The 19,163-nt window shown below is 43.8% G+C and overlaps 1 protein-coding gene across 3 annotated transcripts; it reads left to right on the forward strand.

The window, feature by feature from the left end:
• Nucleotides 1–444: 444 nt before the first annotated feature.
• Nucleotides 445–17,974, forward strand: LOC106574767 (adhesion G-protein coupled receptor G7). 3 transcript variants are annotated; one of them, XM_045697969.2, is made up of 17 exons: nucleotides 445–705; nucleotides 2,234–3,454; nucleotides 4,512–4,616; nucleotides 4,723–4,832; nucleotides 6,781–6,924; nucleotides 7,044–7,129; nucleotides 7,238–7,371; nucleotides 7,747–7,860; nucleotides 8,095–8,264; nucleotides 8,559–8,711; nucleotides 11,230–11,283; nucleotides 14,967–15,079; nucleotides 15,463–15,794; nucleotides 16,056–16,137; nucleotides 16,628–16,786; nucleotides 17,073–17,232; nucleotides 17,478–17,974. In XM_045697969.2, the coding sequence occupies exons 1-17, from the start codon at nucleotides 669–671 to the stop codon at nucleotides 17,664–17,666; spliced, it is 3,363 nt and encodes a 1,120-aa protein (XP_045553925.1). In that variant the 5' UTR covers nucleotides 445–668; the 3' UTR covers nucleotides 17,667–17,974. The 3 variants fall into 3 exon arrangements, with proteins under 3 accessions (XP_045553925.1, XP_045553927.1, XP_045553926.1); XM_045697971.2 differs by having other exon boundaries at nucleotides 446–705; nucleotides 2,248–3,454; XM_045697970.2 differs by lacking the exon at nucleotides 11,230–11,283 and having other exon boundaries at nucleotides 447–705.
• Nucleotides 17,975–19,163: the final 1,189 nt, after the last annotated feature.

The raw sequence follows: 19,163 nt of genomic DNA on the forward strand, positions 1-19,163 counted from the left end.
GACTTTTATCAAGCTGGACAGAGTGCAGAGACTATACATGTAGGTCCATTATCATTTCAACACAGTTTCGATAGGGTTTAAGTCATTTCAATGTTGTTGATTCAAATAATCAAATCTTGAGTTATTTTAATTAACTGTGTAGTGCTAGGGTCAAAAACAAAACATGCTCCAGGAGGGCCCCAGGACTGAGTTTGGGAAACCCTGTTCTAGAGAAGTCCACCCTCTAGTGGCCTCACATTCTAATCCAGACCTCCAAGACACTTACATGACTTTGTTTTATTCTAGCCCTCGAATCAGGAGATCTAATTACACCTGCTCTAGTGGAAAAAAGTTATGTTTACCAAAACATGAGCTATACTGTACCTTACCAGGTGCAACCAAGAATGTTTTGCATAGAGAAGGGTAATGCTATTGGTTGACTGGTCCATTTTATTCATGCTGTCACATAGCTGATTTATTTGTGTGTGCCTTTACTGATCCTGTTGACAATGTAGGTTGTGCTGGAGCCAATGTACAGTACTTCCCCCTTAATTTCAATAGTAAATCATTAACTGGTACCTGAACGTTACTGCAGTCTCTGTAGTAGGTGGAGAGCAGCACAGCATTAGACCAACAGACGTCCTAATAATGTGTAGTCTGCTGACACTGCATGCCTGTAAACAGCAGAGATGAAGGAGCTATGGATTATGGTTGTCTTTGCTACAGGTAAGACTTGCTCTATATTTGATTCATTCAGGGTGATTTAAGATTTAAGTGAATCCAGGTGAAAGCTATGATGCTTTATTAATGTCACTTGTTAAATTTACTTCAATCAATATAGATGAAGGGGGGAGACAGTTTAAAGAATGATTTTTAAGCCTTGGGACAATTGAGACATGGATTGTGTATGTGTGCCATTCAGAGGGTGAATGGGCAAGACAAATTATTTCAGTGCCTTTGAATGGGGTATGGGAATAGGTGCCAGGCCCACTGTTTTTGTTCAAGAACTGCAACGCTGCTGGGTTTTTCATGCTCAACAGTTCCCTGTGTGTATCAATAATGGTTCACCACCCAAAGGACATCCAGCCAACTTGACATAGCTGTGGGAAGCATTGGAGTCAACATGGGCCAGCATCCCTTTCGACACCTTGTAGAGTCCATGCCCTGACGAATTTAGGCTGTTCTGAGGGTGAAAGTGTGTGGGGTGTGCAACTCAATATCAGGAAGGTGTTCCTAATGTTTGGTATACTCAGTGTATGATGCTCGTGTTAAGAGTCTTCTGTGATTGAGAATTATGTTGGAAAATTGCTTTCAATTCAGATGTGCAAAAATGTATGATGCATTTAACTTATCAATTGATTATTACCCATATATAACCTTACTGTTTTTACAGTTTGGTTTATTTAATTTTAAAGTTTGATTTATAGGCAATGATTTATTTATGTTTTGTCTGTTTGCTGTGAGGGATACAATAGCATCAATGAAGACACTGTTTCAGACCTTATTTTTATCCAAACACGTTCGATTTACTGTTAAGACATTTTTTACATACTGTGAATAGACTACTGTCAGGTCTCAGATACAGTTGATAACAGAGTAGCCTTTGCTATCAACTGTCAACCATTTATTGGCTGTAACGGGTGTCGTAAGGATCAGACCAAAACGCAGCGGGAACGTGTATACTCATCTTCTTTTTAATGTGAAGAAGGAAAAAACAAACAAAATCATGTATACAAAACAAACGAACGACACTAACAGTCCTATCATGTGCTCAGACACTAAACAGGAGACAACTACCCACAAATCCCATAGAAAAATCACCCCTCTTAAATAAGACCTTCAATTAGAAGCAACGAGGAGCAGCTGCTTCCAATTGAAGGTCAACCCCATTAACTAAATATAGACATAGAAAGACTAGAACTAACATAGAAATAAACTAACAAGAACATAGCCCAAAAGCCCTGGAACACTCTAAACAAACACCCATCTTACATAATAACATAACCCAACAAACCCCGAACCACATAAAACAAACACCCCCTGCCACGTCCTGACCAAACTTTAATAACAAATAACCCCTTTACTGGTCAGAACGTGACATTGGCAGTACAGTACAAAGTACAGTAGAAAACCTTTCTACTCTGATGCAGACACAATGAAACTGGAACAGCATGGATCATCTCCTATGATTATAGGAACTGACACTATGTATCCTTGTTTATGTGGTTTACAGAGTTAATTATCTTTTTTAAAGTCTCTTTTCCACAGGGGGATCTCACCACATCCTCTGCCATTCCAACCACCATTGACATAACTACCCCAACTACTACTGCCCCTTTAAAGACTGATTCTCCAGCTAGTGCCCCTCCAACTAATGACATTCCAACTACTGATATGCCAACTACTGACCTTCCAACTACTGCAACTACTGAAACTCTAACTACTGACACTCCAACTACCGACAGTCCAACTACCAACAGCCCAACTACCGACACGCCAACTACTGATAATCTAACTACTGACACTCCAACTACCGACAGTCCAACTACCGACACGCCAACTATTGATAATCTAACTACTGACACTCCAACTACCGACAGTCCAACTACCGACACGCCAACTACTGATAATCGAACTACCGACACTCCAACTACCGACACTCAAACTGACAGTCCAACAACCGACACTCAAACCGACAGTCTAACTATTGACACTCCAACTACTGACACTCCAACTACCGACACTCCAACTACTGAATACACTGGAGCTACTACTGGTCATCCAACTACTGGTTACCTAACTACTACTGATCCTCCAGCTACTGGTTACATAAATACTATTGGTCTTCCAACTACTGGTTACCCTACCTCTATCCCTATCACCAGTATCAGTCTCCCCACCACCTTTACCAACACCACCACCACTACCTTTTCCACAACCTCTACCAACACCTCTACCAACACCGTTCCTACTATCTCTAACACCACCACCACCACATCTCCTACCATCTCTAACACCACCACCACTTCTCCTACCATCTCTAACACCACCACCACGTCTCCTACCATCTCTAACACCACCACCACGTCTCCTACCATCTCTAACATCACCACCACGTCTCCTACCATCTCTAACATCACCACCACGTCTCCTACCATCTCTAACATCACCACCACGTCTCCTACCATCTCTAACACCACCACCACGTCTCCTACCATCTATAACACCCCCACCACATCTCCTACCATCTCTAACATCACCACCACGTCTCCTACCATCTCTACCACCACGTCTACCACCACCACCTCCACCTCTACCACCACCACCACCTCTCCTACCACCTCTACCACTACCACCATCTCCACCACCACCTCTACCACCACAATCCCTCCTCTGGACTGTATCAACGGTGGTGAGCTGCAGAGTGGAGACTGTATCTGTCCTGATGAGTGGACTGGAGAGACCTGTTCAGAGGGTACATAAACACTCACTTACACTATACTTAACCCTGGATCTACCATTCAGACTCCTCCACAATACTACACCACTATACTTAACCCTGGATCTACCATTCAGACTCCTCCACAATACTACACTACTATACCTAACCCTGGATCTACCATTCAGACTCCTCCACAATACTACACTACTATACCTAACCCTGGATCTACCATTCAGACTCCTCCACAATACTACACTACTATACCTAACCCTGGATCTACCATTCAGACTCCTCCACAATACTACACTACTATACCTAACCCTGGATCTACCATTCCGACTCCTCCACAATACTACACTACTATACCTAACCCTTGATCTACCATTCAGACTCCTCCACAATACTACACTACTATACCTAACCCTGGATCTACCATTCAGACTCCTCCACAATACTACACTACTATACCTAACCCTGGATCTACCATTCAGACTCCTCCACAATACTACACTACTATACCTAACCCTTGATCAACCATTCAGACTCCTCCACAATACTACACTACTATACCTAACCCTGGATCTACCATTCAGACTCCTCCACAATACTACACTACTATACCTAACCCTGGATCTACCATTCAGACTCCTCCACAATACTACACTACTATACCTAACCCTGGATCTACCATTCAGACTCCTCCACAATACTACACTACTATACCTAACCCTGGATCTACCATTCAGACTCCACTCCACAATGCCACAATATTACTCCTAACCCTGAATCTCACATTCACAGTACACACCACTACATTACTATACCTAACCCTGGATCTCACATTCACAGTACACACCACTACACTACTACTCCTAACCCTGGATCTCACATTCACAGTACACACCAGTACACTTTTATACCTAACCCTGGATCTCACATTCACAGTACACACCACTACAATACTATTCCCAACCCTGGATCTCACATTCACAGTCCACAACACTATTCCTTGGATCTCACATTCAGAATCTATATTTCATGTTTGCGGTCATACATTTGGTCCATGTTGAAATGTATTTTACTTCGATAGGGAATTTCTGCAATTCCACCATCATTGGTGATTTTTTCTTCCCAAGAACAACGGTTGGCTGGTCTGCTTATTCAGAAGAGTTATGTGATGAGAAGACAACCAGTGGTATGGTACTTTTATTCACCTAAAATGACAAAAATGTTACAGTCCTAATTAATGTTGTATTAGGTAACACAAAACCTTGAGTATCTTTTTATCTTGGTTCCTCCAGCTGGTTTATCAAAAGCCTCAGCAAGATGTTTGAATGACACTGGATCTCCGATGTTTGGACCTCCTCACGAGCTGCAGTGCGAATTAACCCTCAGTGACATTCAAGGAAATGTAGGCCAATATGCATATTTTTTATTATCCTGATTCAAGTCTCGATTTAGCATTCTTCTTTCTTTGTATCAGTTACAGTCATCATTATGAGGAGTGGATCTTACAGTTTGAAGATCAGTAACAACAGGCTTTTACCTTCAGCTCATGTATTCTGTTTAACAGGTGATGAGGAACATTCTTTTTTTATTTCTTGTGTTTTACGTAACATTTTATTTTTACATTTAGTAGACACTCTTATCCAGAGTGACTTACAGTAGTGAGTGCATATATTTTCATACTTGTCCCCTGTGGGAATTGAACCCACAACCCTGGCGTTGCAAGTGCCATTCTCTACCAACTGAGCCACATAAACTCAGCGAAAAAAGAAACGTCCCTTTTTCAGGATCCTGTCTTCCAAAGATAATTTGTAAAAATCCAAATAACTTCACAGATCTTCATTGTAAAGGGTTTAAACACTGTTTCCCATGCTTGTTCAATGAACCATAAACAATTCATGAACATGCACCTGTGGAACAGTCGTTAAGACACTAACAGCTTACAGACGGTAGGCAATTAAGGTCACCGTTATGAAAACTTAGGACACTAAAGAGGCCTTTCTACTGACTCTGAAAAACACCAAAAGAAAGATGCCCAGGGTCCCTGCTCATCTGCATGAATGTGCCTTAGGCATGCTGCAAGGAGGCATGAGGACTGCAGATGTGGCCAGGGCAATAAATTGCAATGTCCGTAATGTGAGACACCTAAGACAGCGCTACAGGGAGACAGGGCGGACAGCTGATCGTCCTCGCAGTGGCAGACCACGTGTAACAACACCTGCACAGGATCGGTATATCCAAACATCACACCTGCGGGACAGGTACAGGATGGCAACAACAACTGCCCAAGTTACACCAGGAACGCACAATTCCTCCATCAGTGCTCAGACTGTCCGCAATAGGCTGAGAGAGGCTGGACTGAGGGCTTGTAGGCCTGTTGTAAGGCATCACCGGCAACAACATCGCCTATGGGCACAAACCCACCGTCGCTGGACCAGACAGGACTGGCAAAAAGTGCTCTTCACTGACGAGTCGCGGTTTTGTCTCACCAGGGGTGATGGTCGGATTCGCGTTTATCGTAGAAGGAATGAGCGTTACACAGAGGCCTGTACTCTGGAGTGGGATCGATTTGGAGGTGGAGGGTCTGTCATGGTCTGGGGCGGTGTGTCACAGCATCATCGGACTGAGCTTGTTGTCATTGCAGGCAATCTCAATGCTGTGTGTTACAGGGAAGACATCCTCCTCCCTCATGTGGTACCCTTCCTGCAGTCTCATCCTGACATGACCCTCCAACATGACAATGCCACCAGCCATACTGCTCATTCTGTGCATGATTTCCTGCAAGACAGGAATGTCAGTGTTCTGCCATGGCCAGCGAAGAGCCCGGATCTCAATCCCATTGAGCACGTCTGGGACCTGTTAGTTTGGAGGGTGAGGGCTAGGGCCATTCCCCCCAGAAATGTCCGGGAACTTGCAGGTGCCTTGGTGGAAGAGTGGGGTAACATCTCACAGCAAGAACTGGCAAATCTCGTGCAGTCCATGAGGAGGAGATGCACTGCAGTACTTAATGCAGCTGATGGCCACACCAGATACTGACTGTTACTTTTGATTTTGAACCCCCCTTTGTCCAGGGAAACATTATTCAATTTCTGTTAGTCACATGTCTGTGGAACTTGTTCAGTTTATGTCTCAGTTGTTGAATCTTGTTATGTTCATACAAATATTTACACATGTTAAGTTTACTGAAAATAAACGCAGTTGACAGTGAGAGGATGTTTCTTTTTTGCTGAGTTTAGTTAGTACTGGCAATTTAATATCCAAATGTACTCACAGTTCAGCATGTTGCTGCAACTTATACAATGTTCTGTTGAAAAACAATACTAAAATATAAATCCTTCTCTCTCCCTATTCAGATCTCCAGCAGTCCAGGTGATTTACTAAAGTTAGCCTTCAGTACTCAGATCCTGACCTCCCAACCAGAGCAGCTGTCAGCTGACAACATCACCACAGCAGCTCAGATAGCTAACACACTGCTTCAGTCTGCAAATATCACAGAGGTATTAGATGTTTTGAAATCAAGTCGTGAACTATGACATGTTCTGGAGAGAAACGTGAGGTTGTTACTGCAGTGATTTGAACACTTGAGGGTCATCCCCTGGTTTTGATTATGTTGCAGGACATCGCAGTGGCAGCTGTAACTACCATCAGTCAGCTGCTGAATGCCAGTGAGGAGAGTACACAGGAGAGAGACGCTGTCCAGAGGTGTGTGTATTTGTGTTTCTATATATGTTTGAGTATATGTGTGTACGTGTGCCTCTGTGCGTGTCTGCATGGTGCATGTAAACTAATGTTTTTATGTTTCTCTCCCAGCCTCACAGAGACCCTGGAGAAGTTTTCCCTGGACCAGCACAGTAATGTGTCGTTGGTGGTTCAGCCCAACCTGGTAGTCCAGTCTGTCCAAGTACTAAGTGACTCAGTAGGGATCCAGTTTACTGCTCTGACTGGTGGGTGGGACTGCTAGTGAACCTACATACTGGCATTTAAAGTTATAGTTCATATCTGTGTTGACAGACTGGGTAAAACTTCTCATTTTTCATATGTTTCTCCTCTGATGGTCAATAAGGTTTGGTATGGATTTGATTTGTTGTACTACAGAACTGTGGAGGCTGCTGAAGATGGCTCATAATAATGGCTGGAACGGAGCGAATGGAATGGCATAAATCACATTGATGTATTTGATACAATTCCACTTATTCTGCTTCAGCCGTTTCCATGAGCCCGTCCTCCCAAATGAATGTGCCACCCACCTCCTGTGATACAGAAGTAACACTATATTGTTCTGCTTTAAATTGCTAAATCAATTTATTCTCCTTCTCCAGGAAGATCTGGTAATTTTGTGGCCAACAGAATTCATCTCAACACCAACACCTCTGAACTGATAGCTGACAAAGGAGGTGCGACCGATGTCCAGATTGTCATAAAATTCCCACCAGGTGAGTCAATGTTGGTATGCAAACATAGTGTATAAACTCAAGCTTCAATTTCCTTGTACCGCTTTCACCGAGAGAGCTTAACTGCTGTTTGTGGTCTCCAAACGTTTAGATTTAGAGTCACTATCGAAATAAGCCCTCAAGGCAAGGTCAAGCTACTCATGTATATGAAGTCCTGATATGAACAACAATCTCTCTTTCTCCCTCTCTCTCTCCCCTCTTTCTCACTCCACTCAGTTTTACATAGTAAAAACACAAACTACTCCATTGGTTTTGTGCTCTACCAAAACGACCGGTTCTTCAGGTCCAGGGCTTTCAGAGCTTCTTCAGGGACCAGCAGAAGGGTCATCTCTGCTAACCTGGGACAAGTGTCTGGGTTACATGTTGAGATGCTCTTCAAGCCCACAGTAAGATTTATCTTGGAATCAGTAAACACATAGTGGTACAAATTCTCTGGGAAACGTATTGGGAAGTTATTCATTATCTAAGTCACATGTTTGACACCCCTGATCGAAGTTCTCCATTGATGCTGTTGTACATAATACAATCTATCATAATTGGTATTTCTTCTTTCTGACATTTACTTAAACCTGTTAAACTTCACAATTGACTTAGATTTAAAAAAAAATATATGAGTAATGTGAATGCACGTCTTTTGCTGAAGGATTTACAGTGAGTTTGTTTCTGTTCTCACTTCTCAGGCTGTCCACAACGCCTCCCTCTATGACTTTGCCTGCGTGTCATGGAACTACACGTTGAAAGACTGGAGCACCTATGGCTGCTCCAAAGTCAACCACTCAGAAGACGGCCTGCGATGTTTCTGTAATCACACCACTAACTTCGCTGTGCTGATGGTGAGTAGCTAGCTGCCTTCATCTCCCTTTAACTGACCACACTCTGACCTATGGAGGGGTTCCTAGACTTTTTTGAAACATGACCCCATTTTGATATCTGAAGATTCTCGTGACCCAACCATTTAGTAGTGTCTTAGCTCTTATTACTAATGGATATAATAAGAAAGTCTCCAATACAAGGAAGTGAACTGGGGCTTCACATTTGCTAAAGATAGTTAGTACAAGTACGGTGCTCCGTTCTTAAAGGAGACATCAGTAATTAGCAGAACATGCCATTCCTTCCCTTATACAATCCGAGTTACTTCTACCAAACCACAACTGAAACATTTCCCAGAACTTGATGTAGTTATTTTGCATCTTTTGATTTGAACTTGAACAGCTCATTTTTGTTTGTGTTTGTTTGTTTGTTTTTAAGTCCAGTCTGTCTGGTGTCTTCGTTCTGGGTAGTGCCTTGGATTGTCTGGAGGCTCCTGCACATCCTCAGTGTGTGCTTGGTCCATAATAGTTTCTGCTATAGCAGCACCTTCATCCACACGTTCCCTTCTTTCAGCCTGGGGTCTCTTTACTGCCCCACCGTCCTCTACAGTTCCCTGTGTGTCTCTCCCAGGAGCTCTCTGTGCCTGTTCTCTCTCGATTGTTGTGCTGTTTTCCGTGGAATGCATTTGGTTAATGTGACGCCTCCAAATTATGTCTGGGCTCACTTGAACCTGGTAAGTTCTGGATCCTGTTTGTGCGTGTACGGTCCCTCTTGTCCATTTCCATCCCCTTCTGTAATCTCACACCATCACTTCCTGTACTGTTCGGAGATGGCGCTCCCGACCGACATGAATCTTGAAAACTCATCACTTACAAAAGCATGCGCTTTGTCGCTTACCAGCTGCAGAGCCAATCCGAAGCGTGTAAAAGTTGTTCTGAGACACTATAGTCTGAGCTGAGGTGGAGGAGTCAGTGCAAAACACCTCTGTCCATTTGGAATTGGCATCAACTATAACCAGAAACATGTGCTTTTCAAAGGGGCCGGCGTCTACATAAATTCTCTGCAATGGGCTATTCCCATAAGTGGACTGGGGCAGGTGCAGGCATGTGAAGGGTTTCTGTCACGTCCTGACCATGGTAAGCTGTTATTTTCTATGGTAGAGTAGGTCAGGGCATGACAGGGGGGTTTTCTAGTTTAGTTTTTCTATGTTGTTATGTTCTAGTTTTGTATTTCTATGTTGGGTTGTTCTAGTTTTTGTATTTCTATGTTGGGCTTTGTTTGAGATGATCTCCAATTAGAGGCAGCTGGTCATCATTGTCTCTAATTGGAGGTCATATTTAAGTTGGTGTTTGTCCCACCTGGGTTTGTGGGAGATTGTTTTTGAGTAGTGTATGTTTCACCTCTGCGTCACGGTTTGTTGTTTTTGTCAATTCAGTTTATTTATGTATTGCATAGTTTCACAGTGTAAATAAAATGTGGAACGACATACACGCTGCACTTTGGTCCGCTTCTCCTTACGACAACTCTGACTAAATCTCCCACCACAAAAGGACCAAGCAGCGTGCCCAGGAGGAGCAGGGATCCTGGGCCCGGGAGAGGAAAGAATGGAGGACGTCCTGGACCTGGGAGGAGGTAATGGCAGGGGACAAGACCCTTTCATGGAAGCAGGTTGAGACAGCGAGGGAGGAACGGCAACATTACGAGGAACAGTCACGGCAACAACGGAAGCACGAGAGGCAGCCCCAAAACATTTTTTTGGGGGGGCACATGGGGAGATTGGCAGAGTCAGGGTGGAGACCTGAGCCAACTGAGCGCCTCCACGGTCCAGTATATCCTGTGCCTGCCCCACGTACCCGGCCTCCAGTGAGTCTATCCAGCCTGGTACACCCTGTTCCTGCTCCCCGCACTTGCCCTGAGGTGTGTGTTACCAGTCTGGCGCCACCAATGCCAGCCCCACGCATCAGGCCTCCAGTGCGCCTGCCCAGTCCGGGGTGTCCTGTTCCTGCTCCCCGCACTTGCCCTGAGGTGCGTGTTACTAGTCTGGTGCCACCTATGCCAGCCCCACGCATCAGGCCTCCAGTGCGCATTCCCAGTCCAGAGCTTCCGGCGACAGTTCCCAGTCCAGAGCTTCCGGCGACAGTTCCCAGTCCAGAGCTTCCGGCGACAGTTCCCAGTCCAGAGCTTCTGGCGACAGTTCCCAGTCCAGAGCTTCTGGCGACAGTTCCCAGTCCAGAGCGTCCGGCGACGGCCTACAGTCCGGAGCCTCCTGAGACGGCCTGCAGTCCGGAGCCTTCAGCGACGGTCTGCAGTCCGGAGTCTTCAGCGGCGGTCTGCAGTCCAGAACCTCCGGCGATGATCCACGGTCCGGTGATGCAAAAGCGGAGGGATCAGCGGGCGGAGCGGGGGTTACGCCCCAAACCAGAGGCGCCTCCTCTACTGGAGGATTCGCTGGATGATAAGGTTCTGTGTACTGTACCAGAGCCACCATAGACACTTGTTACCCTCCCTACCCTGCCTTTTGTTTTTGTTTTTGTTTTTTAGTTGCATTCGGAGTCTGCACCTTTGGGACGGGGGTACTGTCACGTCCTGACAATGGTAAGCTGTTATTTTCTATGGTAGAGTAGGTCAGGGCATGACGGGGGGTGTTCTAGTTTAGTTTTTCTATGTTGTTATGTTCTAGTTTTGTATTTCTATGTTGAATTGTTCTAGTTTTTGTATTTCTATGTTGGGCTTTGTTTGAGATGATCTCCAATTAGAGGCACCGTCATCGTTGTCTCTAATTGGAGATCATATTTAAGTTGGTGTTTGTCCCACCTGGGTTTGTGGGAGATTGTTTTTGAGTAGTGTATGTTTCACCTCTGCGTCACGGTTTGTTGTTTTTGTCAATTCAGTTTATTTATGTATTGCATAGTTTCACAGTGTAAATAAAATGTGGAACGACACACACGCTGCACTTTGGTCTGCTTCTCCTTACGACAACCGTGAGAGTTTCCAAACATCCGCTACAGTTCTTTGCCATGTTTTCTATCTGTTTATCCAGCCGGGGCCACCAGAAGTGGCTCCTCGCGAGCAGATTCATTTTGACAATTACAACATGCCTTTCATGTAGTCGCTGCAAAAGCTGATGTTTGTATTTCTGGGGTATGATGACTCTCAATTCCCACATCAAACATCAAAGGTTACATATGAAACCACGGGACCAGAGGGACCCAGAGGGACCTGGCCAGCCAGCGGCGAAGTCCCAGCACGGGACCGAGATGCAGGGTCCGTCAATGAGGAAGGGGTCCCAGCGACGCCCAGGGCCACTGAACCAACCGCAGAGGGAGGTGCCACATTTATCCGATAGTACCTAGCAAAGGAGCAAGAGGAAGCCTAGCTGGCCGCAGCACAGATATCAGCGTGGGGCTGTGCCAGTCGGCTCTCAGTAGAGCCCAGGGCACAGCCACACCTCGTGTTGAATGTGCCCCCATAGATCCCAGCACTGGCCTGCCAGCCAGGCGGTATGCTGTCTTAATCGTGTCCACGATCCAGTGAGAGAGCCTCTGCTTTGATAACCCAGCCCTCAGGACTCTCTCACCATAGCAGACAAAGAGCTGGTCTGTTGTTCTCACTGACCGTGTCCGCTCCACATAGGCAGCCAGTGCCCTCACAGGGCACAGCATGCCCGGAGGGAGGCCCAGACTTCCCCCTCACTGCCAGGGGGTGGTAAGCAGTCAGTATAAATGGGATGTTCATATGCCTGTCTGACAGAACCTTCGGGAGGAATGAAGGGTTGGGGCGGAGAGATATACTCCTCCCATCGGGGTCCATCCGGTAGCAATCAGAACTTACTGAAAGAGTATGGTGCTCACCCACCCTCTTCATGGAAGTAATAGCTACCAAGAAAGCCACCTTCATAGAGAGGTGTTTCAGGGATGAAAACTCCAACGGTTTGAAAGGCGGCTTTGCTAAAGCTGCCAAGACCACATCCAGATCCCAGCTCGCCATTGAGCGGGTCCTAGCTAGACGCAGGCGACAAACCCCCTTCATAAACCTGGAGACCAAGGGATGGCACCCCACTGGCCTGTCCATCCACCCCACATGGCAGACAGATATAGCAGCCAAATATCCTCTCAGTGTAGAGGCTGCCAAGCCCTCAACCAAGCGAGACTGCAGGTGTTGGAGCAGCGTGTTAAAGCAATTCACAACACACACATAGAACAAGCCAGTCGACAAGTTGTGTAAGGTAAATTACAGTTTTTGGCAGCAAGAGCCACCATACTAATGGATGCACACAGAGTCGTAGTGTAACGCTAACGAAACACAAGTACGACAAACCATGGGCGGAAGATACTGATCAACCGCGTGCAGAAAGTGGAGCACTTGAGAGGAGAGGCTGGCCACAGCTGCTCCAGGCTGCAAACAGACAGTGAGTATACTTCAACGCAAGATATTGCAGCACGCTAACCAGTGACTTACCAAGCTAACTTCATAAAGTTTATACCTCAAATGATATGGACATCCGCCGAGAAAATGAATGAGAACGTGTGTCACAGCCATGGGGTCTATATATAGGGGCGGACCCCAGCCGTGACACAGTTGTTCACGGGGGTACATCTGTAAATCCTCACCTCGGATGTGTCCCTCTACTATCGTAGCACTCATGTTGGTAGCCATGAAGTGCTTTGAAAGGCTGGTCATGGCTCACATCAACACCATCATGCTGGAAACCCTAGACCCACTCTAATTTGCATACCACCCCAACAGATCCACAGATGACACAATCTCATTCGCACTCCACACAGCCCTTTCCCACCTGGACAAAAGGAACACCTACAGTGAGGGAAAAAGTATTTGCTTTTTGCTGACTTTGTACGTTTGCCCACTTACAAAGAAATTATCAGTCTGTAATTTTAATGGTAGGTTTATTTGAACAGTGAGAGACAGAATAACAACAAAAAAATCCCAAAATGTTATAAATTGATTTGCATTTTAATGAGGGAAATAAGTATTTGACCCCTCTGCAAAACATGACGTAGTACTTGGTGGCAAAACCCTTGTTGGCAGTCACAGAGGTCAGACGTTTCTTGTAGTTGGCCACCAGGTTTGCACACATCTCAGGAGGGATTTTGTCCCACTCCTCTTTGCAGATCTTCTCCAAGTCATTAAGGTTTTGAGGCTGACGTTTGGCAACTCGAACCTTCAGCTCCCTCCACAGATTTTCTATGGGATTAAGGTCTGGAGACTGGCTAGGCAACTCCAGGACCTTAATGTGCTTCTTCTTGAGCCACTCCTTTGTTGCCTTGGCCATGTGTTTTGGGACATTGTCATGCTGGAACACCCATCCACGACCCATTTTCAATGCCCTGGCTGAGGGAAGGAGGTTCTCACCCAAGATTTGACGGTACATGGCCCCATCCATCGTCCCTTTGATGCGGTGAAGTTGTCCTGTCCCCTTAGCTGAAAAACACCCCCAAAGCATAATGTTTCCACCTCCATGTTTGACGGTGGGGATGATGTTCTTGGGGTCATAGGCAGCATTCCTCCTCCTTCAAACACGGCGAGTTGAGTTGATGCCAAAGAGCTCCATTTTGGTCTCATCTGACTACAACACTTTCACCCAGTTGTCCTCTGAATCATTCAGATGTTCATTGGCAAACTTCAGACACCATCTGCTCTAATTTGTGCATGAAACAGTAACTCAAGAAGATCTAAATGCATATTCTCATGAATCTGATTGAGATCAAACAATTGGATATCAGACACAGTTTGGACATTTCACTGGCAAAACATGAAAAATGATAATTCATGATTGACAGGTATGATGCATTGGCCTATTTTGAAGTTAGGTACAGGGTAGGTTACACTGTCCCGCAAATCCTCCTGTTGTCCTGCATTATTTTAAATGTGGTCACCTTAAGTGGGAATGATTCAAGTGCAGCGGTCAAGTGTGGCCTTTTCCCACGATCTAAGGGCGCTCTCTGGTTGAATTTTATGTTTTAGATTTGAATAATTTTCATTTTGATTTTTAAGGTTATCCACATGACAGTGATTTTGAGAAACAAAGACACTCATTTTTTTACATATATATATTTTTTTTGTTGCAGGATTTTGGATATACTCCTGCGACCCCATTTTCATATCAGGCAACCTCGCATGGGGTCGTGACCCCTAGTGTTGGAACCGCTGACCTATGGTTTACCACAGCATATCCAGACAGATGAGGGTGATGATTTTATACAGTATGACTGAGACAGATACTTCGTGTTGAAATATATCCTTTTTATTTTTTTCTACAGTCGTTCAGGAGGGATTTTAAATACGCTGAAGTGCTAAACTGGATCACCATATTGGGATGCTCCATGTCCATCATAGGGTTGAGTTTAACAATAACGTTCCAGATCGTGACCAGGTAAGATCCTACAGGGTTCCAGAACCAATTCAAAATATACAATAACATTCCGATTCGTTACCCAGTAAGATGCTAGAGGGTTCCAGAACCATTTAAAAATATACAATAACATTCCAGATCATGACCAGGTAAGATCCTACAGGGTTCCAGAACCAATACAAAATATACAATAACATTCCAGATCGTTACCCAGTAAGATCCTACAGGGTTCCAGAACCAATTCAAAATATTCAGTGCTTCTCAATAGTGTAAAGAAGCACTTTGTCTGATCCAACAGGACTTGATAGGTGAAACCAATATAAAACCCACTATTAAAGAACCAACACATTCATAGCTGCACATCTAACTTCCCTAACATAGTGTTGTCTATCACCTATCCCCAGGAAATCACGCAAAACCAACCCAACGGTCCTCTTAGTGAGCGTCTGCGTGTGTCTCCTGATCTTCACCCTGCTCTTCATGTTGGGAGTGGACAACCCTCATAAACAGCTGGACAGACCTGAAATACAGAAGGACAACATTCTCCCCCCGTCCGACACACAAACAGAGCGGGACAGAGGGCCCTGTACTGCAGTGGCGGTCCTGCTGCAGTACTCCCTGTTGGGGACGTTCACCTGGAACACGCTGTACGCCACACATGTCTTCCTGATGATCAGAAACAGCCTGGCCACCAGCCCGTCAGACTTCACAGCCTATACCGTGGCCATCGGATGGGGTAGGACAGCATGGAGAAAAATAAAGTATTTAGTTGTTTCAGAAGCTATGGCTGGCATTAGCCCTGGGCTCCTTGAACCAAAACTAATGCTAGGTGATATTTTCAGGCTCTAATAAGCCTGAAATAGAACTTAAAAGCAACTTGTATAGTGATGTTATGTCTTTAGAGGATGTATGTGTAGTATATTGTATATACTGTATATACTCTGTATATGGCTGCATGCAAATCTACCAGGAAATAACATCATTTTCTGTCCTTTAGGACTGCCTGCGGTTGTGGTGGCTCTCACCTTAGGAATTAGTTACAGAGTGGATGATCCACTGGGTTACAGGCAGGAGGAATTGTGAGTCAATACTGTACTATACTACTACTGTACTACTTCTCTGTACTGTATTGTACTATACTATGCTGTACTATATTATACTGCACTGTTGTGTACTGTGCTGTACTGTTCTATACTATACCTTACTGTACTGTAATATACTACCAGTATTACACCTGAGTACTGTGCTGTGCTGTACTGCAATTTACTTCCTCTTCAGTGGTTACTGTATAATAGGTACAATTTAAATTTAAGTGGGGCAATTGCTTTATAACATTTTATAACTCACGCTGTAAAAGGTTATCCCTATCAATGTTTGTATGCATGTTTGTAATGCATGCTAATAATTGGCCAAGAGCAATATAAAAAGTTCAAACATAAGTTATTAAAAGAATGTTCTATTTCATTCAAAGGTTTCTTGTTTACTTTATACCATGTTACTCAAATAACAGGCGTTCTGTTTTGTCTGTCACATTGTCCCACTCTCTAACTCATTCATTTGACCTCTCAGTTGCTGGCTTGCTGCCCTCGATCCAAAGGGGAACTTTGACTTCAAGCTGCCAATGTTTTGGGGGTTTCTGATCCCTGTGGCGTTCATGCTTATCTTCAACACGGTGATGTTGATATATTTTGCAGTTACAACATGCAAGACCAACCCACATTTAACTAGGTAACATTAATTGGGGCATTTTGGAGGCACAAAGTACAAAGTTGTATTCATTAAGATGTCTTGATTTAAATGCCTACTAATGAGCTTGTTAATGTTTTATTGTCTTTCCATTAAAAGCTTGTAATAAATAAAATGTATTATTATTCGTTGTCGTTAGTAAGCAAATCATCAAATGTAGTGATCACCACGCTCTAACCAACTCACCCATTGGAAGTCAAATGTTATTATACCACAGCATTACAGCAGTCTATTACAGCAATCTAAGTATGTTGGTTGTGTTTCCCAGTACAAGACACACATCGATGAAGAAGAAGTTCCTCAGTAGCTTCTCTCTGGCTGTGGTGCTCGGTCTCTCCTGGATCCTGGGCTATCTGTTGCTCATTACACAGAATCAGACCATGGACACCATACTGAACATCTCCTTCTGTGTACTCACCACCACTCAGGTAGTAAATGTATGCACTCACTGCTGGAAGTCACTCTGGATAAGAGCGTCTGCTAAATGACTAAAATGTAAACTATAAATACTAGTGTACTACTGTACCACAGAATTCAGACATGATTTGAAAATTAGACACCTACTAAACATAAATAAATTGAGCTGGTCTTTATGGAAACGCTACCTTTTGTTTGTCCTTGTGTGTTCTTGAAAATACTTGATAATGTCTTTGTTTTTGCTTTCGCTCCACAGGGCTTGCAGATTTTCATTCTGTTCACAGCAAAAACATCAATTGTCAAGAAAATGATGGCAGATGCTTTGAAATCTGTCTCTAGTGTTGATATCCCACTTCACACCGGGAGGTTCAGTCTATGGCGAGGAAAGAGCAGAGAAAAGGTGGAATCATACACACAGCTGGACACTGATCTGTCAACACATTAACCCTTTAACTGCCACATCATTTTCTTCCTTCTGAAAAATATGTGTATTTAACCTTAATAGGTCATAAATCATTTGTATTTGATTGCTAACATCTCAACCAGCCTGTTCAGTTGCCCAATTAGGTTAAACTAATTTTGTATTCGATTTTACATATGCTTTTTAAATCATCTGAAAAATGGTACATTAATTAAAGTCATGTCTGCTTCAGTTACTTATAATGGAAGACAGGCCAAGATAAATGATGACTGATATCAAATATGAATACAATATGATATATTTGTGTGTCAATAAATGAGTATTCAAATATATATACATTCATATTTACTGTTTATATGTTCATAATACCTGTAAAATTGCATGTCCTGAAAACATTTGTGAAACAAATTGAAGATAACAGGCAGACTGTAAATACTGATATGAATATGAAAATATATTTATATTTGCACAGACAAAAAAATCCCACAACAATATTTCTCCATTGTCCATAATAGCTAGCTTCGTCTAAATAGCATTCCTTTAATGGGCAACACAACCACCTGGTAGAGCATATTTTTCATGAGTTCCTCAAATTAATAAATAACAACATATTAGTAATTTTATGATACCAAAAATGATGTTTTAGAGGTCAACAACATTGTACAGTCATGTAATATCCCATTTTATACACAATTAGTACTGGAAATGTGTGATTAATCAGGTTCAGTTTTGCTCATGTTCACGTCTTGGTTTTTAACCATCTTTGAATGTTTGTGTAAAAATATATATAGGATATATATAGGAGTCCAATAATGAAAACCACATGATCATTTTACTAAATGGCATGATAAAATATGGTAAACAAAAGTTATGTTTATTTGAATTTACATTTGGCTGTCAGCCACTCAGTTGAGCTGCCTCTTAAAGGGTTAATTTCCAGTTTGTTACTCACAGATTGTATAAAGCATCTAATTGATTGGCTGCAAGTTCAACCTCTGTCAATATCTCACAGACCTCCATTATTGCCTATAGTAATACACACACCATTTATATATATCAAAAGTGTTATTGCCCAATAATGTTTTGGCTGTGCACATGTTTGTAAATTGACATTGTTGGGTCGCTAAACCAAGACAGGTTGGGTCTGGTATGCACAACCAGGTCAAGCTGGAAGAAAGCAGATCCAAAGGAGTGCTGTGGTGCAGAGGGAGATATGAAACACTGAGGAAGAAAGCAGGGAGGAATAAAAGGCTGAGGAAGAAAACAGGGAGGTATGAAAGACTGAGGAAGAAAGCAGGCATGTCAGAGGGAGGTATGAAAGACTGAGGAAGAAAGCAGGCATGTCAGAGGGAGGTATGAAAGACTGAGGAAGAAAGCAGGCATGTCAGAGGGAGGTATGAAAGGCTGAGGAAGAAAGCAGGCATGTCAGAGGGAGGTATGAAAGGCTGAGGAAGAAAGCAGGCATGTCAGAGGGAGGTATGAAAGACTGAGGAAGAAAGCAAGCATGTCAGAGGGAGGTAT

The sequence above is a fragment of the Salmo salar genome, chromosome 16 (assembly GCF_965601325.2).
Source record: "Salmo salar chromosome 16, fSalSal1, whole genome shotgun sequence".
Classification (NCBI taxonomy): domain Eukaryota; kingdom Metazoa; phylum Chordata; class Actinopteri; order Salmoniformes; family Salmonidae; genus Salmo; species Salmo salar.